Source organism: Vigna unguiculata, chromosome 1 (assembly GCF_004118075.2).
Source record: "Vigna unguiculata cultivar IT97K-499-35 chromosome 1, ASM411807v1, whole genome shotgun sequence".
In the NCBI taxonomy this organism is placed as follows: Eukaryota; Viridiplantae; Streptophyta; class Magnoliopsida; order Fabales; family Fabaceae; genus Vigna; species Vigna unguiculata.
This window is the reverse complement of record NC_040279.1, coordinates 3,369,496-3,394,263: the sequence shown is the minus strand read 5'-3', so window position 1 is coordinate 3,394,263 and position 24,768 is coordinate 3,369,496. Positions and strand designations below refer to the sequence as shown.

The 24,768-nt window shown below is 36.2% G+C and overlaps 2 protein-coding genes across 2 annotated transcripts; both read left to right on the top strand.

The window, feature by feature from the left end:
• The first annotated feature begins 13,773 nt into the window (after positions 1 to 13,773).
• LOC114182408 lies at positions 13,774 to 14,448 on the top strand. Its single transcript, XM_028069281.1, has one exon. The coding sequence runs from the start codon at positions 13,774 to 13,776 to the stop codon at positions 14,446 to 14,448; it is 675 nt and encodes a 224-aa protein (XP_027925082.1).
• Positions 14,449 to 14,472: 24 nt separating this feature from the next.
• Positions 14,473 to 15,428, top strand: LOC114182398. Its single transcript, XM_028069271.1, has 2 exons — positions 14,473 to 15,081; positions 15,123 to 15,428. Exons 1-2 carry the CDS (start codon positions 14,473 to 14,475, stop codon positions 15,426 to 15,428), a joined length of 915 nt encoding a protein of 304 aa, XP_027925072.1.
• Positions 15,429 to 24,768: the final 9,340 nt, after the last annotated feature.

Sequence of the window (24,768 nt, the reverse complement as noted above, 5' to 3'; positions counted from 1 at the left end):
ACAAATGATGCCAGCCGTCACCGCATTACGGACAAAATGACAATCAGCTTCAATATGTTTCGTTCTTTCATGAAAAACAGGATTTTGAGCTATATGTAATGCTGATTGACTATCACAATACAATCGCATCCCTGTAGAATGACTGACTCCCAAATCACCAAGTAACTGTTTGAGCCATTTTAACTCACATGTAGTTACCGCCATAGAGCGATATTCAGCCTCTGCAGAAGAGCGAGAGACGGTTGATTGTTTCTTAGTTTTCCAGGACACGGGAGAAAGACCAAGAAGCACCACCCAGCCAGTCAAAGAACGTCTTGTAAGTGGGCAGCCCGCCCAATCCGAATCACACCATCCCTCTAGGTTCAGTTTACTATCAGACCGTAGTAGAATACCCTGCCCCGGATGTTTCTTCAAATATCTAATAACCCTTAAGGCTGCCTCCCAATGCTCTTCACGAGGTTGCTGCATAAACTGAGACAAAATGTGTACAGAGTAAGCAAGATCAGGTCTAGTGACAGACAAATAAATTAATCTTCCAATAAGTCGCCGATAGGGTTCCGGATCTACAAGCGGAGTACCAGAAGCCAAGGCTAGCTTATGGTGTTGTTCCATTGGAAAATCCGCCGGCTTGGCACCTAATAAACCAGCATCTTCAATGATTTCCAACGCATATTTTCGCTGGCAAAGATAAAACCCTTCGGGATTACGAGCAACTTCCAGCCCCAAAAAATACTTTAAGACGCCCAAGTCCTTCATATGAAAACAAGCACTTAAGTAAGCTTTAAAAATTTTCATGGCTGAAATATCATTCCCTGCAATAATTAAGTCATCCACATAGGCCAGAACATAGAGATGTATTTCGCCCCTGTGCAATGTAAATAAGGAGTAATCGGAATAAGATTGAACAAATCCATAACGCTTCAATGCCGTAGCCAACTTAGCAAACCAACAACGAGGAGCTTGTTTCAAGCCATACAATGACTTTTTCAACCTGCAAACCAAATTCGGGTCAGTGTTTGTAAATCCTGGAGGAACTTTCATGTACACCTCCTCAACCAAGTCACCATGGAGAAACGCGTTATGCACATCCATTTGATGTACTTCCCACTTTTTAATTGCCGCCACTGCCAAGAAAGTACGGACAGTCACCATTTTTGCCACCGGTGCAAATGTTTCATCATAGTCTATTCCCTCTCTCTGATGATGTCCGAATATAACAAGTCTGGCTTTCAAACGTTCTATGCTCCCATCTGAGTGATATTTTATTTTGTATACCCATTTACTTCCGAGTGCTTTCTTTCCGGGAGGGAGTTTCTGCAGCACCCATGTCTCATTCTCTTCCAAGGCTCGTATCTCGTTGGCCATTGCAGCGCGCCAACCAGAATCCTTTACGGCTTCCTTAAAATTCTTAGGTTCTTTCCCTGCTGTCACGGCTGCAACAAAATTTCGATGTCTAGCAGAAAATCGTTCACAATTGACAAAGTAAGTAATAGGGTAAGGAGTACCTGAGGCATGTTGTTGAGCAGGTGAACTTTCCGAGGACTTTACTTTTCGAGTGATATGAGTGACAAAATCCTTATATCTTGTCGATGGGATTTTGTTTCGCATCCCCCTTCCCATGTCTGTCTCCATATTGTCTTCCTCGGTCGCCACAGCCTCTTGCACCACCACAACTTCAGCCCCATCAACTCCGTGTGGAGATACTACCTCGCCATCCATACCACTCATACTTACATCCTCATCAGTTAACATAGTAGGTCCATCACAACTTCCACACAATCCCCCGTGGGGCTGTGACTGCTCTTCTTGCACCCCCTTGGATGCACCCCCTGGTGTAGGTAATGCAGCGGAAGTCTCCCATCCAATATCATCAACAACATGCTCAATATCATAAGTAATAGGAGGAGTATAAAGAGTGTTGTGTGGTGACACAGCAAACGGAAATGCATGTTCATAAAATTTCACGTCTCGAGAGACAAAGTATTCGTGGGATTCCAAATCATACAATTTCCAACCCTTTTTTCCATAGGGGTACCCCACAAATATACACTTGCGACTGCGACTTGCAAATTTATCCCCGTCACGGCGTTGATGATGCGCATAACATAAGCAACCAAAAACTCTCATGTTATCAAATTTAGGAGCTTTACCAAATAATTTTTCATAAGGTGTGAGATAATTAAGGACATTGGATGGGGTGCGATTAATTAAATAACATGCCGCTAACACACATTCACCCCAAAATTGTATGGATAAATTACCTTGAAATCGGAGCGCTCGTGCCACATTCATAATATGTTGATGTTTGCGTTCAACCCTCCCATTTTGTTGTGGAGTGCCCACACATGATGTTTCAAACACAATTCCATGCTTTAAAGAAAAATCACGCAAACAATGAAATTCGGTGCCATTGTCACTGCGTATTTTCTTGATTTTCTTATCAAATTGTCTATCAACAAAAGCAACAAAGTTCATAAACATAGACTCAACTTCATTTTTATTGCGTAACAAATAAACCCAAACTGCACGCGAATAATCATCAACAATTGTCAAGTAATATTGTGCCCCACATGATGAAGGAGTGCGATAAGGTCCCCATAAATCACAATGGACTAATTCAAACAGGCTACTGGCATTGTGCTCACTTAATGAAAAATGATCCCTATGCTGTTTAGCGCGTGGACAGACATCACAGATTGTGTTATTATTGCTTCGATAAAATTGGCTTACATGAGGAATGAATTTTAACACTTTTTCTGACGGATGACCCAAACGGTGATGCCACAAATCTATTGAGGAATCTCTGAATGTCAATGCATGAACCTTCGGAACACCCCGAAAAAAGTAAAGTCCATCAGTCCGTTCACCCGCTCCAATCAACATCCTCGTCCTCTGGTCCTGGATTACGCACAATGCATTAGTAAATTGAACTATACAATTGGAGGCATCTATTAATTGAGAGACAGAAATTAAGTTGCAATTTAATTGAGGCACAAAGAGAACATTATCAAGCTGCAAACCACCATCCAAAATCACACTACCCTCCTTCGTAGCAGTGGCATCTTTCCCATCCGGCAATCCCACCGGTATGTTTGTAATCTTTTTCACATTTATTAGACAAGATAAATTGCCTGTCACATGATGAGAGGCTCCCGTGTCAATAATCCAAGAAATTTTATTCATACCGTGAAGGCGATCCTTGGTTTTGGGAATATTCAAAGCGTCAAGAAGTTGTTGCCACTGTGCTGGAGTGATGCCTGATATTCCTGTTGACTCACCTAAGTTCGGTAGTGCATGAGACGGCCCACCTTTAGCACCGTAGCTATTGGTACCTGCTGTGGCTTTGTGGGCATGTACAGATGTGTTGTTTGTGCCCCTACCACGTCCTCCAGAACGGCTTGCTCCTTTCATTGGTCCATGACGACCCTGTCCACGACCACCCCGAGGACGGTCTCCCCACCAGTCGGGGAACCCATGAAGCTGAAAACACGAGCTTGCATCGTGGCCTTCTCTGTTGCAGTGAGTACAAAATTTGTCAGAATTGTCCACACGGTTAGATTTACCCCGTGCATCAGGTGTAACTCGAAAAGCCATGACATTGTCACTGTTCAGATGAGGTGAAGACGGTTCCCGCAGCAGCCTTTCATCCTGTATGACTCGCTGATAGGCTTGATCAATGGTTGGTAATGGATCTTGAGAAAGCAAATTTGAGCGAATCGTTGCATAAACACCATCTAGACCAATAAGAAAATGATGCAGGTAGTCTGCCGCACTTAAATCAGCCACTTGTTGGGCAATATTACACGTACATTGTCCACATTCGCAAGTCGGCTTTTTGACATAAGTCATAAGTTCATCCCATAAACGAGATAGACGACCAAAGTAGGCGGATACCTCTTCCCCTTTGCCTTGCTTGCATTCTCCCAAAGATGTCTTTAATTGGCATATACGAGTCCCGTTCACAACGCAAAAACGCTGCTTGAGATGTGTCCACAAGGATTGCGCATCGTCATAATAGGAAAGAGTAGAGCGTAGTGATGGCTCGATAGTGTTGAGCAACCACGCTATGAGCATCGAATGCACTGCGATCCAGTCCTCCATTTTCTCAGGTGTGGTTGGTTTTGGGACTTTCCCTTCGACAAATCCGTATTTTCTCTTCGCTTGCAATGAGGTGCGAATTGCCCTCGCCCATTCATCATAATTCGGACCACGTAATTGAATTGGTGTAATCACGTTGCCTGGACTGTCACTGGGGCCTAGGAAAAATATCAAGTCGACTTTCTTCTCGCTATGTTTCTCGCCATTACCATTATTCTCAGCCATAATCTCTTATGGTACTGTAAGAAAAATGGTATTTTAATGCTCCCTAGGATTTTCCCTTGCTCTGATACCATAATAAGGTTTACTGCTGGAAAAATGTGTATCCTTTCATTCATCAAGACAACAATATATATACACATTTACAAGGAACTGTTACCCTATTAAGGCCAACAGAATTGCAGCCACTAATCATGCCCCTAATTAGGCTAAATAATTAGACTAAAAATATCTCACAATATTTACACTCCTAGTATAGAAGAAATGATATCTCCTAAATATAATGGCTAACGACAATGATAATAAATAAGCATAATGACAATATCTCAATAATCTCAATAGTATTTTTAACTTAGTTTCATTTAAAAAAAAAAATTCTTCTGTAAAATGTAGGAATAGTGTGAACAACACCATAAGTTAAAGAAACTCACAGGTGAAGTGAAAAACAACAAATAACATGTACTATTGAGTAACATCATTATTATTAATTTGACCAAAGAAACTAAATTAATTTATTTACAAATTAAGAATATTTTAAAATAATAAAACAAAATTAAAAAAATTATCATAATGAAATAGAAGAAGCTATTAAACCTATTTTCATGATTTTAATTTTTTTTTCTCGCAGTGTTTCGTCCATTGAGAATTCTGAGTATAGCATATCTGCTTCCTATTGACACGAGACTCTAAAAGCATATTAGAGTTCAAATTTTTATTTTAAAACTATCAAAAGCTACTTTCCAAAATTGATATATGTTGTTTTAAGAAGTAATATACAAAATTATGTTAAAACATAGTTTTGCAAACTACTTTTCATAATTGATATGTGTTTCCAAAACGTAATTTCCAAAACTGTGTATTTTGTTAAAACATAGTTCAATAAATTATTTTTGGAAATTGATATACTCTAAACTATGTGTATTTGTTAAAATGTAGTTCTGGAAATTACTATCTGAAAGTTGATATTTTCTTTACCTGGACAGTAATAACTTTAGTTACGTATATTTTGTTAAAACGTGGTTTTGAAACTATTTTCTAGAACTGCTATATGTTGTTCATGAAGGTTAATTTGTTTATTGCATTGCTAATCACTAAAGAAGAAACACTCACAAATGAAAACTAAAGAGAAAGACCGAAGAACCTCAACGAAAGGAATTGAAAACAAAGAATAATTGCTTTTACAGAAGTGGGTTTGCAGAGGAATAGAAAGAATCACTTCGGGTGTAGGAGACAGGGGGTGTGCTTAATAAATAAGGGTGTAAATAAAATTTGTTAAAATTTCAAGGTGAGTTAGAAGTTTCTCATTAGATAAAAATGAGTAATGAGTAAGATGGATAATATATAAGTAGAAAATCCCATAAATCAAATGTTTTAAGGTTTTTACATTGATAGTGATGTCTTGCTCCTTTATATGGACTTGTTCACAATCTATTGATGTTGAATCTTCCAAGTTCTTCTTTCCAAAAACCTAACAATAATATCAAAGTCGATAAATTCATCTTATTGACAACTTGGACAAGTATGATATAAAGCAGGTGAAGAATCTTAAAGTTTAAGAATTGATTACTACTAAGACACTTGTGCGTGATAGTTTATTCTAATGATGATTTGGACGATAAGTATAAAGTAAGTGAAGAATTATAACAATTGATTACTATTAAGATACTCATGATTGATAGTTCATATAGATGACGACTTGACGAGTATAGTATAAAGTAGGTGAAGAATACTAAAGTTTAAAGATCGATTACTAGTAAGATACTAGTGCTTGAAAGATGTTCCAATGTGGAGAGACTCACACTTAAAAGAAAGAATCTTAAAAATTCAAGATAAATTGAAAGTTTTATATTCGATAAAAAGTAAACAAGATTAATAAATAGAAAAACTCATAAATATATTGTTTTAAGATTTTGGTTGAAAATTATATCCTAATATCTTGAGGTGATTTGTTGACTAATTCATGTCGAATCTTCGTGTATCTTTTCTAAAATAATCTATCAGAATCTCTTATTTCAACTACTTCCTTCTATTTATTTATATCCATATGTAATAACATTTACATACTTTTATACAAATTTTATATTTATTTTAATTATATTTTAAAATTAAAAAAAAATAGAAATTACTAAAACTAATTATATAATATAAATTATTTACATCTTTGAATAACATATCCAGTTAAAACCACCTAAAATTATTTTTATACAATAACTACTTTTATTTGCTTAAGAAGTATGAATATAAAGAGTTCTTTTTTCACTGATATTTAATTAAAAATCTTTAAAACAAATTTTTATATTGTTTCCTTAAGGACAACTTGAGATGTTATTATTACTCTATATGCATAATTTTTTTTCTGTGTTTGGATGAATTTTTAAATTAAAGTATTGAACCAGTTATCTACACTAATATATTGTTTGCTTTGATTTTATAGTTTCATAACGTTTTCTAATATAGTATAAGAGTTGAATAATATCTTCAAAACAATTTTATCCTTAAAATCATCTTAGTTATATTTTAATCTTAATTAGTATATTATAATAAATTTTATATTTATTAATAAAATTTTACTAACATAAATTTTATTGATAGATTTTAAAATTTTTATTATCGACGGATATTTTTACGGTAACTAATTTGTTAATAATTTAAATTTTTTATTATTAGTTAATATTTTCATTGATATCCATATGTAAAATTTGTTATTAACAAATATTTTTGTTTGTAAAATCGGTTAATAATCGAATGTTTTAAGAACTTGTTGAAAGTTTTATCTATCAAATGATTATCAAAATTCTCGTCAATAATCCTGTAGTTTGACTATTTTGTAATAAATTCATTTTAAATTTCGTTGATAATTAAATTTGTTATATAAAACCTATTGAAATAATGACATTAAATTCAACATAAAATTATTAACTTTACGTCTTATAAAGTTATTAAATACATAATTTAATTAACATTATGTCAAATGTAAAAGTTACATAATCTTATTTTATTTAATTTTTCAAAACATTATAATTTTTAGGGTTAAATATGTTTTTGGTCCCTCAAGTTTCAGCGAAATTTGGAATTAGTCCCTCATCAAAACTTTTGACCAATTTAGTCCTTCATCTTTAAAAATGCGTGAATTTAGTCCTTTTAACCAAATTTTGTTAAGTTTATCTGACGTTTCAAGCGCATTTCATGATAGTATTTGAATTATTTACACCGTTTGAAACATTTTTACTTCAATGTTAACTCAAATATTATCACAAAATGCGTTTAAAATGTCAAATAAACTTCATAAAATTTGATAAGAAGGACTAAATCCACACATTTCTAAAGATGAAGGACTAAATTGGTATAAAGTTTCGAAGAGGGACTAATTCCAAAATTCACTAAAACTTGAGGGACCAAAAATATATTTAACCCTAATTTTTATTCTAAATTTGTTTAGGAATCATATTCAAATAAGAAATGGTGAGGGTGAGAGAGGTTGTGAATTCAAATCATATACAATACACTTGAGAGATATAAGATTAGTTTGATGAGTTCGGAAGAAAGGCAAAAAAGATTATAAACTTAACTCTCCTATTAAATGTTAACAACTCTCATTATCGATAAAAAAAAAAACTTAAATAATTTTTTACTTACACTTTTACTTTTATAAAAAAATGATTTATTTTTATAGATGTAATCTTAAATTTGATGATGGTAGAATGAAATGTTTAAAAGATCCAAATTCTAAATTGATCCCTACTATGGGCTTCCAATATGTCCTAATTTGTAGTGTATAAAGATATAATGTTAAGTGGAATTTATAGAAGACATGTAAATCTTTATGAAAAAAAAAATAAAAAAAATAAAAAAGTGATGTGATGTGTGATGAGAGAGGAAAAGAGAAAAACAAAATGGGTGAATAATTAGGTAAATGGAGGGTGATTATGCCACATCCATGTCAGTTGGGTTGGCGAAAGAAGAAAAAGATGAACAACTTTTATGCAGTGGAAATGACTAATGAGGTAGCAATTGTAGGGTTGAATAGCCTCATAGTTACCTATTTTTGTTTCCTATAACACAACTCTATACCCTAATTAGGGTTCTACATTGGTCCCCCTTTCTCATTTCTATTATTATCATAACTTTCTCTTTAATACTCTCATGCTTACCTAACTGTGCTCCCCAATTTAATAACACTTCAACCATCAAATCTTACCCTACTTTTCTTCTTCATCAACTTTCCCATTCTCTTCACCAATTTTGGCTTAACTTAATCTCCTCTCGTTTCTCACTTCTTTTCACATTAATCATGTTTCATAATTCTCATGCTTTACCACCATTTGCATTGCAATCATTGTCTTTTCTTTCATTTATCTACATAAACACAACCTCAACATTATATTATTACAACATTCATTTATGTATAAAATTACAAGTCACAATCGTCAATATAAATAAATAAATAATTTCATATTTTACTCAACATGATTATAGAATTTCAAACTATTCAATTTTATTTATAAAAAAAATAAATTATTTCTGTAAATTTCTCATTTAATTTTTTTCTACGTTTTCTTAAAGACTTTGAAACTATTTTTCATTCTCTTCTCTAATAAAACGGCACATCTAAGGAGATATAAAAAAAAAAATAGAACAATTGATTTGATTTGATCAAACTTTTTTATTTTAGGTGAGTTTTTATTTTCTTCATGTATCAAGTTTCCCTTTTCATAGTAATGTTTGCATGTTGTTGTGGGTATGGAGGTCACATGTGGGATATGAGATGATTTGATTAATCTTTGCTAGGTTAGGTTTATATAATAAGTTTTCTTTATGAATCAAGTTAGGATTTCCTTAACTTTGTATATTTAATTTAACACTTTCTTAGAAGAGTAGATGAATATATATATAACAAGAGCTAATTTGGAAATACATATTATATTAAATTGGTGTGGAGAAAAAAATTACTTAAATAGAAATTGGATGAAGGGATGGGGAACTTGAGATGTTTGTGTAGATTTTGTTATAGCATTATTGCAAAATAATTTTTTTACATTAATTATTTGAACTAAATTATACCACCTTCAAAATAGAGGTGGCAATGCGGGTTGGACGGGCATAATCCACATTTATCACACAAAATGCAGAGACTAGCTCGTCCCGCATAAGTTCTGGCTCGTGGGCTTGCATGCCAGTCCATTTTTTATTTATTTATTTCTTGTGATAAAGTCTTCAATATTGTACAAGTTCAAAAAATTAATCAAAGATCGTAGAGAGTTGAATGATAAATTGATAATCCAACATTTTTATGATATTTATACTTTTATTTTGACATGCACGATAAATTCTTAAAATTTTAGCATATTAAAAAATGCAAAACAATTATTTTTTCTACTCATACAAGAAAAGGAACATATAAGCAAAATTTGGCCAAAAATTCCAGCCTACCTCGCGTTCTTTGTGTGGGCTTGCAGGCTCGCTAGCACGACTCGTCCCACTTTGACATCCCTACTTCATAATGAGTGTTGTAAACATGATTTATTGTACACCAATTAACCACATAGCACAAAAATTTTATTTTATAGGTTTAAATCATTAACAAGCATATAAAAGGTTTAGTTTTTAACCTCAGCCAAAGTAACAAGTGGTGTAAAAAAAAAAAATGAGACTTTTTATGTTGGTTAAGGTAAAAACCAATGTAAAAATTATATTATAGGTTCATTATAGCCAACATAAAAAAAACTTCATTTTTTAAACTATTGGTTTTTGGGCATCAATACAAAATCTCTAAATGTAATAAATAATGTGCACAGTTAGACCATTTGAATCACAAAACAATTATAACAGCTAAATTATCTATTTTAATCTAAAGTGCTGAATATACCAAACTATCTTTTTTTTAACAAAATTTGACAAATTACTAAATAAGGTTAAAAGGTACTATTTTTATTACTTCTTTTGATTAAAAAATAAAAAATTAATCTACTTCAATCCTATTTATAGAAAGTTTGTCAATTTTGTCAATTTTTTTTTTGTCAAAAACTCATTTTCCTAAAATGAAATACTAATTATTTCAATATGTAAGAGTATACTACCTCAGTTCAGAAATTAGTAATACCGTTAGCAATGATTATCATCATATATAATACAAGATGTAATATAGTCACACTAAAATGAATTTTCTTGTCCATTACACTAAAATGAGTAGTAAATCGTAAAATTATCTCAAAGGTCATAACTATAGTTATAAGTGTATACATTAAAAAGAACATTAACCTTATGGTCTTGTTATGTCTCCCTTCTACTTAATATGTTGGTACCGAACACAAATCTAATTAAGGAAATACACACGTAAATCAATTATGTAGTTTAAAATGAAATATGAGAAAAAATAATTTAAAACTTGCCCCTTTTAATAAGCTTTTAACTTCATTTGCAGGTTTGTTCTTTAATGAATAATGCCACGTAATAATGCACTCTTCATGTATAATGATAATTAATTTCTAATGAGGTATGAATACAATGATAACAACAATCTAGTAATATAAGTATAATAATTACAAAATAAAAAATTATTCAAAACAAACTCATCTATGCATCAAGCCAATTATATACGTCTTTATGAGTCACTCCATCATATTTATAAGTGTTATTGGATTTACACATTCATGTTTACAAACTTTTGAATGGAACGATGCTCAACACATTTATATATTTATGATTTCTAATACTCCATACTCAATTTGTCATGTAACTACGGAAATAAATTTATTGGTTAAATGTAATTATTAATGTATTAGGAAACATAACTAGATAAAAACATGACTTGATAAGTTTAACATGAAAGTTCTTTTAATAATCTCCAATGCATCTTGCAAGAGAAATGTATGATGAGACAACAAAATTATCTACTCCAAAAACCGGCTTGGAAGGTGAGGTTTGCAACCACACATTTATACTTTAAATTAAGTTAAGGTGTTTGCACACTCTAAATATATAGACTCTAAGTACTCTAATATGTTAAAGAATGTGATTTAAGCCTAACTCAAGCCCAACAAACCGGCTTGTAAGGTGAGGTTTGCACCTCACTTATATACTATGAAATTGTCTTATCTCTAGTCCATGTGAGACTTCCAATGTAAAACTCGGGAAAATTAATTAATTAAATAATTTATTAATTAATAAATGCGGGTAGAAGGCGTCTTTATGACATTAATTGCTGTATAAGGTGATGTGGAAAAGTGCTAGCTCACGTGGTTGAGAGTACTTTAATTGTGTGAGAGGACTTGGGTTTGAGTCCTATGTATGCTAATTATGTGTTGTTGTTTTATGATTTGTTTTAATAATATGTAAGAATGTGGAATTTGAAATGTAAACTTGTGATGATTGTTTATGTCAACCAAATGTGAATTGACATAGTGGTTGTGCTTTGGCTTTATGAGTGGAAGGTCATGGGTTCAAACCTTAGAGGGTAAAGAATAAGCTTTATTTTTGCTAACTATTAGATTGGTATGAATGTGAAGGGGTAAAGAGAACCTAGCAGAACCGTGGTGAGCAAAGGAACATCAAATTTCATCCAATTTTAATTCAATAATCCAGGTTAGAGGTGCTGAGTTTATTGTATGTGCATTTGCGTTTTGTCAATTGGTTGAAGTGTTGAATGAATTTTTGGTAAAAGGTGCAATGTGTGAGAGAACTTGGTTGGTTGATCATGCGCATAAAGTCTTTTTGTGTTTGGTGTAATTTTATGAGGGTTTTTGGTACTGTATGTGGTTGTGTATGGTCAAACCCTCTCGGTTTGGTGAATCAAATGGGAGATATACCATGTTCATAATATGTGCTGTTGATTTTAACGTATTGGGTCCTGTTGTTGCTGTGAGTGTACGTATTCTGGTTGTTTTCGCGTGTGATCAGATGGGGGGTTCCTGCAATTTTCGCCCAAGCGAGTCCATCTCGCCTAGGCGAGAGATGCAGGGTCTCGTGTTGAGTATTGGTTCGCCTAGGCGACCCAGTATCGGTGTTGAGCGAATTGTCTCTCGCTCAGGCGAGAGGCGCTCGCCTAAGCGGAATCGAGAAGTGACATGAGGGTTCTGAGCGCGATTTCTCGTCTAGGCGAAGGTTTGTGGGTTTTGAGCGAACTAGGGTCTCGCTCAGGCGAGATGACCTCGCCTGAGCGAGATGTAATGGTCAGGTGTGATGTTTTGCATGTATTTCAGCCCAGGCGAGTTGAATTGTGTTTTTGGGCGAGAGATGAACTCGCCCAAGCGATAGAACTTGGTGTTGTTGCTGTTTTAAGCTTGCTCAAGCGAGGTGGGCTAGCCTAAGCGAGGCTGGGGGCTTAGCTTGGGCGAGAGGTCCATAGCTTAAGCGAGTTTATGTGATTTACTATGTTTCTATGTGCTTGTGAGTGGGTTTGGTTGTTATACCATGGTTAGGTTGTATATGCATGTGTTGTGGTGTGTGGGCTTGAAGGACTAAGTCCATTAGGGGTCTGGGATGTGCTCGGTGGTTGGACACATGATGGGCATGAAACTGGTTGAGTTCCCGTCGGCTACTAATGGGCGAGGAGTCCTTAGTATGGTGATTGCATGTGTCGGGCGCACGATGGGCAAGGAACTGTGAGGTTCCCGTCGGGTACTATCGGGCGAGGAGTCCATAGTATGGTGATTGCGTGCGTGTCAGGGTCCAAGTTATGAGGCTTGGATGTTTATACTACAGGCGAGGAGTCTGTAGGGCAGGACTATGAGCGGGATAGGCTCATAGGGTTGGACCACGAATGAGTTAGTTTCATGGGAGCACAGGGAAGTCCCAAGACTTAGTTCATGCATATGACTCACAAAAGACTATGAGGTAATGGTTTGGGTGATTTAGCAATTATAAATTTAGTTATGTTATTTTGGGTTGGGAAACATATTTATATCATGTCTTGTTTATATATGTTGTGCATAGCTCACCTTTTCTATGTGTGTGGCGATGATCGGATAACTTGTTATCCGGGAGCAGATGATGTGACAGGTGGGCCAGGAGACACTTAGACGTGGAGCGAGGGCTAGCAGGGGGATAATTTTGTATATGTATATAGATGTTTACATTTTTAGCTTTGAGAAAGTTATGTAACCCCTTTGGGAGTCCTTGACTTTTAATTCGGTTTATGAATTATGGACTCCTGGATTTATGGATTTTAATTTTTAAAGTTTTAAATTTTTTGTGTTTTGGAAAATGATTCATATTAAATGCAGCACTGGTTAGAATTCCAATTTTATTTATTTAATATCAGTAATATTCCTTAGGGATGTTACAATTGGTATCAGAGCAAAAGTTTTGAAAATATTTTTAAAATATTTTGGGGCTAGTGGGGAGTGAGCTGATCGATGTGTTTGTTTGTGGTATGTTGTGTGTTCAATGTGAAAATTGTGTGGTTTTGTTTGACTAAGCGACTGATTTTTAACAGTTGTAATGTGGCGTATCCAGGCTATGGCTGCTAACAAGAGGAGGAGAAGTAGTGGTGCTGATGACATCGCGGAGGCGATTCACCGGATGATGGATGCGATGCAGCCACCTGTAGCGGCGCAGCCTAGGACGGCGATTGCACCAGTTAGGGTGCCAACTGTGGAGGATTTCCTACGCCACAAGCTAGCAGAGTTCACTGGTAAGGCCTCCCCTGATGAAGCAGATGCATGGCTCCGCAAGTGCGAGAAGATTTTTAGGGTGATGAATTGTGAGGATGAGCAGAAGCTGCTCTTTGCTACCTATCTGCTGAATGAGGATGCAAAGTATTGGTGGACAGGTATGCAACAACAGATGGAGACTCGGGAGGAGCCGACTACCTGGGAAAACTTCAGGACTCGTTTCCTGGAGAAATATTTTCCAAATACTGCTAGACAGGATCGGGAGGCAGAATTCCTTGCACTGCAGCAAGGAGATATGTCAGTACAGGAGTACGTCAACAAATTTGAACATTTGGCAAGATACTCCTCACAAAATATGACTGAGGAGTGGAGGTGCTTGAAGTTTGAGCGAGGACTCAAACATAAGTTGAAGAAGGTGGTGACGCCTCTGAGAGAGAGGAGATTCTCGGTCTTGGTGGAACAGGCCAAGAGTGCTGAACATTTAGAGAAGGGCCTCAGTCCTATTTTGAGCCGACATTAGAAGAATGTCGCGGAGGCTAGGCAGATGAAAAAGCCGTATAGCCGACCTCAGACATCTCAGGGTCCCAATTGCTACCAGTGTGGCAGACCCCACCTGAAGAGAAATTGTCCACAGCTGGCAGGTGGAGTAGGAGGGTCAGGAGACTGTCGCAAGTGTTTTATATGCGACAAACCGGGACACTTCGCCAATAATTGTCCAGAGAAAAAGAGTCTTGGCACGAAGAAGTTAGCAGCATCGCCAACAGAGCGAGCTAGAGCTGCGGGCAGAGTCTTTGCCCTGACCACCACAGAGGCTACACAGTCGGGTAATCTTATACTTGAACCTTGTATACTGTTTGGTAATGTAGTGCTTGTATTATTTGATTCCGGGGCAACCCATTCTTTTATTTCTGATGTGTGCGTGGGGAGATTGCAATTGGTGACACACGATTTGGGATGTGAGTTGCTTGTTTCAACTCCCTCCTCAGGTCAAGTGGCTACCAGTTCAGTCTGCGTTAGGTGTTCTATGGAAGTGGTAGGTCGCAGATTCAAGGTGAACTTGGTGTGCTTGCCTTTGGAGGGACTAGACGTAATCTTGGGGATGGACTGGCTGTCTAACAATCACGTCATAATTGATTGTGGACGGCGCAGTTTGGTATTCCTAGAGCATGAAGGACTGGAGTAATCTCGGCTCAGAGGGCGATAAACGAAGTAGAAGCCGGAGCCACCTACTTTATGATAGTGGCTCATGCAGAAAAGAATAGTACCACCGAGAAGATCAATATGATTCCAGTCGTGGAGGAGTATGCCGACGTATTTCCAGATGAAATACCCGAGTTGCCACCGAGTAGGGATGTGGATTTCTCCATTGATATCATCCCTGGGGCTGGCCCAGTATCCATGGCGCCGTATAAAATGGCACCCGCAGAGTTGGCAGAGTTGAAGAAGCAAATAGAAGATTTGCTTGAGAAGAAGTTCATTCGGCCGAGCGCATCACCTTAGGGAGCACTGGTACTGCTAGTAAAGAAAAAGGATGGCAGTTCGAGGTTGTGTGTTAACTACCGTCAGTTGAATAAGCTGACCATAAAGAATAAGTATCCGTTGCCGAGGATAGATGATATGTTGGATCAATTGAGGGGAGTCGTAGTGTTCTCTAAGATTGACTTGAGGTCTGGATACCATCAAATCTTAGTCAAATCGGAGGATGTGCAGAAGACGACGTTCAGGTCACGATACGGCCATTACGAGTATGTAGTGATGCCGTTCGGGGTTACAAATGCTCCTGCTATTTTCATGGACTACATGAACAAAATATTTCGACCGTACCTTGATCAGTTTGTTGTCGTGTTTATTAATGACATATTGATATACCCGGAGGATCGGGATGTACATGCAGATCATCTAAGAGTGGTGCTAGGAATTCTCAAAGAGCATAAACTGTATGGGAAGCTGTCAAAGTGTGAGTTTTGGTTGGATGAGGTACAGTTCTTAGGTCATGTAATCTCAACCCAAGGTATATCAGTGGATCCAGCGAAGATTGAAACAGTGGTGAAGTGGAAAAGACCACAGACGGTTACTGAGGTAAGGAGCTTCTTGGGTCTGGCGGGTTATTACAGGCGGTTTGTGGAGGGATTCTCCAAGCTGGTGAGTCCCTTAACTTAACTCACTAGGAAGGATCGGCCTTTCTCTTGGACAGACGAGTGTGAGGTCTGCTTTGAGGATATGAAGAGGAGATTGACTACTGCACCCATATTGGCTATTCCTGACACCGCTAAGACGTTTGAGGTATACTGTGATGCTTCATACCAGGGTCTAGGTTATGTGTTGATGCAGGAGAAACGACCCATTGCTTAGCTGAAGGTGCATGAGAAAAACTATCCTACACACGATTTGGAATTGGCGGCGGTGGTTTTTGCTCTAAAAACATGGAGGCACTACTTGTATGGGGCACAGTTTCAGGTATTCAGTGATCACAAGAGCTTGAAATACTTGTTTGATCAGAAAGAATTAAATATGAGGTAGAGGCGCTGGATGGAATACCTAAAGGACTACGACTTTGAGCTATTATACCATCCTGGTAAGGCTAATGTTGTAGCAGACGCTTTGAGCAAGAAGAAATCTCATGTGTCGGTCATGATGATTAAGGAGTTGGAGTTGATCGAGAAGCTGCGAGATATGAATCTGGGATTGGATATGGAGACAGATCACATACGGTGCAGCATGTTGAGGATCACTAATGAATTCTTGGATGAGGTTCGGGTGGAACATGGTAAGGATCAGGAATTTCAGCATATCATTAGTGAATTGGCCACAGAAAAGAGAAAAGACTTCAGGATGGGTAGAGATGGCATCCTGCGATACAAAGAGAGGGTGTGTATACCCAACAGTCGGATGTTGAGGAAAATGCTCTTAGATGAAGGGCATAAGAGTCGTCTTAGCATACACCCAGGTATGACTAAGATGTACAAGGACTTGAAGGCGACTTTCTGGTGGACTGGTATGAAAACTGATGTGGCGGACTATGTAGCATCTTGCTTAGTGTGTTAGAAAGTGAAAATAGAGCATCAGAGGCCAGGCGGTACGTTAGAGCCTCTTGAGATTCCCTAGTGGAAATGGGACAGCATTTCCATGAATTTTGTTACTCATCTACCGATGTCAGTGAGGGGGCATGATTCTATATGGGTAATAGTGGATCGACTGACGAAGTGCGCTCACTTTCTACCTATTAATCAGAAGATGTCCCTAGATAAGCTGGCAGAGTTGTACATCAGGGAGATAGTCCGATTACATGGTGTGTCTGAGAGTATCATATCGGATAGAGATCCACGGTTTACCTCGAGGTTCTGGCAGTCGTTGCAGAACACTTTGGGTACTCAGTTGAAGATGAGCTCGGCATATCATCCTCAGACGGATTGCCAGTCTGAGAGAACCATACAGTCTCTGGAGGACTTATTGAGAACGTGTGTTCTGGATCACCTAGGGACTTGGAGTGATGTGCTACCACTGGTGGAGTTCACTTATAATAACAGCAACCATTCCAGCATTGGGATGGCACCGTACGAGGCCTTGTCTGGCAGGAGGTGTCGAACACCTTTGTGTTGGCAGTAGGATGGGGAAGCTGAGGTACTTGGTCCAGAGTTCTAACAACATACCACTGAGAAGGTAAGGGTAATACAGGAACGGATGCGTGCAACTCAGAGTCGGCAGAAATCCTACGCAGATAAGAGGAGGAGGCCACTCGAGTTTGAGGCTGGTGACCACGTATTTCTCAGAGTTACACCTACAACAGGTATTGAGAGAGCATTGAAGTCGTGGAAGTTGACCCCTCGATTCATCGGTCCATATCAGATTACGAGGCGAATTGGACCGGTGGCGTATGAGATTGCATTGCCACCTCACTTGGGAAACCTGCACAATGTTTTCAACGTATCACAGTTGAGAAAGTACGTGGCGGATCCTACTCATGTGCTGGAGCAGGATGATGTTCAGGTGCGTGAGAACCTGACTCTTGGAGTTAGACCGGTGAGGATTCTAGATTCTCAAGTCAAACAGCTCAGAGGGAAGGAGATACGGACCGTGAAGGTTCTCTAGGACGAGGCAACCCAAGAGATGACTTGGGAGATGGAAGATCTCATGAGAAAGTCCTATCCTCACCTCTTTACTGGTAAGTTTTATTTTCGAGGACGAAAACTTTTAAAGGTGGGGAAATTGTAAGACCCGAGAAAATTAATTAATTAAATAATTAATTAATTAATAAATGCGGGTAGAAGGCGTCTTTATTACATTAATTGCTGTATAAGGTGACGCGGAAAAGTGCTAGTTCATATGGTTGAGAGTACTTTAATTGTGTGAGAGGACTTGGGTTTGAGTCCTATGTATGCTAATTATGTGTTGTTGTTTTATGATTTGTTTTAATAATATGTAAGAATGTGGAATTTGAAATGTAAACTTGTGATGATTGTTTATGTCAACCAAATATGAATTGGCATAGTGGTTGTGCTTTGGCTTTATGAGTGGAAGGTCATGGGTTCAAACCTTGGAGGGTAAAGAATAAGCTTTATTTTTGCTAACTATTAGACTGGTATGAATGTGAAGGGGTAAAGAGAACCTAGCAGAAGGATAACTATTATTAGGCGTTGTGAAACCTTTCCACTAAGTGACTTGAGTAGCCATTAGGCCCATACTTAAGTCCAAATCGTTTTTCTTGTTTGGAATTTTGCCTATAGAGAGGGAGACGAAATTTTAGAGAGTGAAGAGGTGAATTGGGTTTTTGGAATTTTGCCTATAGAGAGGGAGACAAAATTTTAGAGAGTGAAGAGGTGAATTAGGTGTTTCAGAGGTTGAATTGGGTGAGGTCCGAAGCAGAACCGTGGTGAGCAAAGGAACATCAAATTTCATCCAATTTTAATTCAATAATCCAGGTTAGGGGTGTTGAGTTTATTGTACGAATATTGTATGTGCATCTGCGTTTTGTCAATTGGTTGAAGTGTTGAAAGAATTTTTGGTAAAAGGTGCAATGTGTGAGAGAACTTGGTTGGTTGATCATGCGCATAAAGTCTTTTTGTGTTTGGTGTAATTTTATGAGGGTTTTTGGTACTGTATGTGGTTGTGTATGGTCAAACCCTCTCGGTTTGGTGAATCAAATGGGAGATATACCATGTTCATAATATGTGCTGTTGATTTTAACGTATTGGGTCCTGTTGTTGCTGTGAGTGTACGTATTCTGGTTGTTTTCGCGTGTGATCAGAGGGGGGTTCCTGCAATTTTCGCCCAAGCGAGTCCATCTCGCCTAGGCGAGAGATTCAGGGTCTCGTGTTGAGTATTGGTTCGCCTAGGCGACCCAGTATCGGTGTTGAGCGAATTGTCTCTCGCTTAGGCGAGAGGCGCTCGCCTAAGCGGAATCACGAAGTGACATGAGGGTTCTGAGCGCGATTTCTCATCTAGGCGAGGGTTTGTGGGTTTTGAGCGAACTAGGGTCTCGCTCAGGCGAGATGACCTCGCCTGAGCGAGATGTAATGGTCAGGTGTGGTGTTTTGCGTGTATTTTAGCCCAGGCGAGTTGAATTGTGTTTTTGGGCGAGAGATGAACTCGCCCAAGCGAGAGGATCTCGCCTAAGCGAGAGAACTTGGTGTTGTTGCTATTTTAAGCTCGCTTAAGCGAGGTGGGCTAGCCTAAGCGAGGCTGGGGGCTTAGCTTGGGCGAGAGGTCCATAGCTTAAGTGAGTTTATGCGATTTACTATGTTTCTATGTGCTTGTGAGTGGGTTTGGTTGTTATACTATGGTTAGGTTGTATATGCATGTGTTGTGGTGTGTGGGCTTGAAGGACTAAGTCCATTAGGGGTCTGGGATGTGCTCGGTGGTTGGACACATGATGGGCATGGAACTGGTTGAGTTCCCGTCGGCTACTAATGGGCGAGGATTCTTAGTATGGTGATTGCATGTGTCGGGCGCATGATAGGCAAGGAACTGTGAGGTTCCCGTCGGCTACTATCGGGTGAGGAGTCCATAGTATGATGATTGCATGCGTGTCAGGGTCCAAGTTATGACACTTGGATGTTTATACTACAGGCGAGGAGTTTGTAGGGCAGGACTATGAGCGAGATAGGCTCATAGGGTTAGACCACGAATGAGTTAGTTTCGTGGGAGCACAGGGAAGTCCCAAGACTTAGTTCATGCATATGACTCATGAAAGACTATGAGGTAATGGTTTGGGTGATTTAGCAATTATAAATTTAGTTATGTTATTTTGGGTTGGGAAACATATTTATATCATGTCTTGTGTATATATGTTGTGCATAGCTCACCCTTTCTGTGTGTGTGTGGCGATGATCGGATAACTTGTTATCCGAGAGCAGATGATGTGACAGGTGGGCCAGGAGACACTTAGACGTGGAGCGAGGGCTAGCAGGGGGATAATTTTGTATATGTATATAGATGTTTACATTTTTAGCTTTGAGAAAGTTATGTAACCCCTTTGGGAGTCCTTGACTTTTAATTCGGTTTATGAATTATGGACTCCTGGATTTATGGATTTTAATTTTTAAAGTTTTAAATTTTTCGTGTTTTGGAAAATGATTCATATTAAATGCAGCACTGGTTAGAATTCCAATTTTATTTATTTAATATCAGTAATATTGCTTAGGGATGTTACATCCAACATCATTATCAATAATAGATTGTTCGCTTACAAGAGGTATAACATCTTAAACAATATACAAAAACTTAGTGGATCATTGATAAAGTGAATTGAATATAAAAAATGTAATTTAATACCTATTGGTATGCTGAAATTGACGGTAGAATGGCTTGACCATGCAAGGAATAATATCTCAAGATTCATTAACAACTACTCACATCCAGTCTTGATGGCAAACTCTCCCTGAACTACTCATCCAATTGCTACTAGATGCAAAAGATCATTTTGCAATACAACTCACACTAGCTTGATACATTAGTTTGGTGTTATATACTCAATGTAAAAGACAGTATAGAAAAGCTTATTTTAATAAAAGATGTTCCACCACAAGTTGTTAATTAGGGTCTCCATGTCGATCGAGGCAAATTTGATACATAAATTACTGCTTTTACACTTGTGTTATAAATAGTTAATTCGAGTAGTTTCATCAATTTTTTTTTTTTTTTTGCATTTTGATCTAGATAGCTAAATCTCATTGTGATGAATGGCGTTCCATTTCTACTTGTAATATTTTTGAAATGGTGATGAAAATTAGAATTGGTTTTGGTTAAGTTCCTTATGAATTTAAGATAATCATTATAAGATGAAATAAGTTTAGATGAAAGTTGTGATGAAAATGAGTTATTTTGGGGTATTATAAACACACACACACACACACACACACACACATATATATATATATATATATATATATATATATATATATATATATATATATATATATATATATATATATATATATATATATATATAATATTTTGTTGAGATATTGTTATGTAATGTTATACAATTTCTATTTTCTTATATTTTTGCTTAAGGGACAAATTTTGCTTAGGAAAAAAAGAATGAAACAAGTCTTTCTCTTTTAGGTGATTTTTTTTTAAATAAAATATTTTTACTAAAGTAAACAACTAGCGAGTTTAGTCTTTTTTGTGGTTAATTTGGCTGAAGGAAACATCTTCAAATTTCTTTCTTTTGATTACAAGTTTTAGCCAGCAAAAATCTTGTAGAAAAGACATTAGTTTTTTTTTATGTATTATTTCTCACTCAAGTGAGATTTTGACTCTTGAATGACATACTTGTGATAAATAACATGTATAAATAGCTAAATCATAATCATAATTGTTAATTGTGGTTGGTTTGTGATATATTGTATTTTATGTTTTTTTTTCTTACCTTTTTATGAATGTTGTTTACTTCTTATGGGTGTTGTTGGCCTCTATGGTTGTTATAGTGAGATATACTTGGAATTGTATTATGATCTTAAGAGTAAAGTATTAAGCATGAGACTCACTAAGAAGAAGAATATTTTAACTTCACTAAGAATAGTTTGATAATCATAGAATAGGGAGATGAGGATAAGTTTCATACATATGCTCATGATGAGTTAGTTGTTTGTTTCTCCTATGATAGGCTTAATACTATTCATTCAGAAGATGTCAAGTATGAGAGTAAGATAATAGTTATAAAAAATATAAAAAATAAATGTCTATAAACATGTAAGAGATTATATTTATAAATATTGTGTAAATTATTATTTATATATTCATTATTTGTATGTTGTGATTTATTACTGAAAAAATTCATATTTTCTACCAATATTGTTTTGAATTTTTTTCGTAGGAAATCCTTATAAATTTTGTTATGAAAAAAAAATTGTAAGAAATTGTTACCAAGTTTTTTGCAAAATATTTTGTATAAAACACTTTTCGAAAAAAAAAAAATTGTATGAAATACTTGTGAATTTTATAATTTTGTAGGAAATAATTATCTATGAAAGAATTATTTACCAATTAAAATTCTTAGAAAAAATGACAAAAAAAGTCTTTTCTTGCAAATTCTTTTAACAAATTAGCAAGAAAAATCCCATGTAATATGAGAAATTCTAGTTATAATTGTTATGATCATACTTGGTATGAAAGTAGATAATGTTGAACGTTAAGATGTAGTTTTTATATTCTATTTTTGTAGTGCTATTTGATATATTATTTTGAGAACTTTTAAGCTCCAAAAGGTATAATTATAAAACATGTTATATATACCCGTGTAAACACAATCGTTATTGTGTCTTTGTGTACATATTTTTTTAAATATGAATGATATTATATTAGTAGGTGATGATATTGTACTGTTATTAAGTTAACATATAAAATAAATTTATATTTATTAAAAATAAAGTGAAATGTGTGAGATCCAGGAAATTTATGAAAAATTAATAATTAATAGAATAAAAAAATGAGAGGTTGAGACTACCTTAGGAGAATTCTTTGATAAAACCTAGACAAGAAATAATTGGAACCTAAGTGATTTGGAGCACTTAACTATGTTGTCGGGACTTGGATTCAAGTCTCGAGCAGGCCATTAGTAAATTTAATTAATTCTGTCATCCTCCATCCTCTGGAACCAGAGAGGTAGCAGTTGGGGTGTGAAATGCACTTTTTGATGTAAAGGGAGAAATCCAGATTTTGATTCTGGAAAATTCTTTCGTATGTTTTATTGGATTCAATTAGGAAATTGTATTTTACTTTGTTAGTTAAAATGATTTTGGCCACTTGGTGGGTTGTGATTTTTCCTTCTGTGAATATTTGTCGGGGTAAGGCTCTTAGTACTGTGAGTTGCTATTTTTTTTCGTGATGTAGAATTGGTGTGTATACAATATTGTGGATGTGATTTATTTTAGTATGTTTACATCTATATTCGCATGACAGATTTTGGAAAACTGGGTTAATAAAATTTGTTGGTGTGTGTGGTTTATTATAAAGCCTAGAGTTTATAATGATTAATATTTTATAATGGGAAGAATTGTAGAGAGAATATAAGTATATTTATAAAAAAAAAAAAAGGGAGCGTATTTTATTACGTTGATTCTGTAGTAATTTTTCTTCTCTTTATGCTAAAGTGATGCATAATAGATTAAATAATATTATTTTGGTTTATTAGCTTAAATCTCATGGGTGTTTTATTGATGAATTTACAGGTTATTATTCACAATAGAATTCATATTATTACATTTAATAAATACTGTAGAAAAGTTTGAAATTCTTTCATGTTAAAATCATAGTATATTTATTTTGGACATATAAATTATAAAAGGTCAAACTATATTTTTTTTATGCAAATACGAAAGATTAAAAAAAAAAGAGAAATTGGAGTATAGTTTTTAATTCTATTTCTATTAGTAGAATTATATTGATGATAGATTAGATAATAATTTATATGGACTCTCAGTAAATTTTTGGTAGTTTACATATTCTTGGATTATTATATTAAAGATAATATAATATACAATTTTGAATTATTATATTATTTTAAGATAATATAATAATATAAGATGATTATGGTATTATGAGTTAAGCGGTTTGTAGCCCAATTTTGGTTTGGCGGCGCTTAGGCAGCGCCAGACGATAGTGTAAGGGTAGGGGTCCATTACAGATGGATTCGCATGGATGGTTTGATGGCTTGGTCAGGGATATGCTGGATTAGTTACGAGCGGGGAGGTTCGTAACGGAGATTGGAGATGCGTGATTGATGCGAGCGGGTAGGTCCGTATCTTTTGTACTCTTGTGTGGGGATACGAGCGGGGAAGTTCGTATGTTCCGTGCTCACACTTGAGGCTACTATGAGCGGGGAGTTTCATAGTAGGTGTTCACGCATGTTGGACTACAAGCGGGCAGGTTTGTAGAGTTGGACTACGGGCGGGGAGGTCCGTAGAGTTGGACCACGAGCGAGTAGGTTCGTGGGAGCATGATAATCCCTAAGGACCAAGGTTGTGAATGAATCTTTCTCATATAGGTTATGATATTGGGGTATAATGTTATAGAAAGGTCAATAATCTAAAATTGATTAAGTTATATTGGGTGAGGGTCAATTCTTATTATTTTATTTTTTGTATTATTTTCTCAGCTCACCCTTTCTTGTTTGTGTGTTTGTGTGTTTGTGTTTGGCGATGATCACGTGACTTGTTACGTGAGAGCAAATGTGAATTCAGGTGGTAATGCTGATGCTTAGTGACAGAGCGGGGCTACCGATGGGGGATTTTCATTATATTATGTTTTCCTACATTTTGTAATAGACATTATGATGTTTTATCTATTATGGACATGTAATAAAGATGGGACAATATGAATGGATTATAGCGAGAAAAGT

Excerpts from the sequence above, each read along its gene's own strand:
- LOC114182408 (XM_028069281.1), top strand. The coding sequence starts at position 13,774 with ATGGCTGCTAACAAGAGGAGGAGAAGTAGTGGTGCTGATGACATCGCG.
- LOC114182398 (XM_028069271.1), top strand. The coding sequence starts at position 14,473 with ATGAAAAAGCCGTATAGCCGACCTCAGACATCTCAGGGTCCCAATTGC. Across the intron at positions 15,082-15,122 it reads ATTGTGGACGGCGCAGTTTG|AGGGCGATAAACGAAGTAGA; the intron begins GTATTCCTAGAG and ends ATCTCGGCTCAG.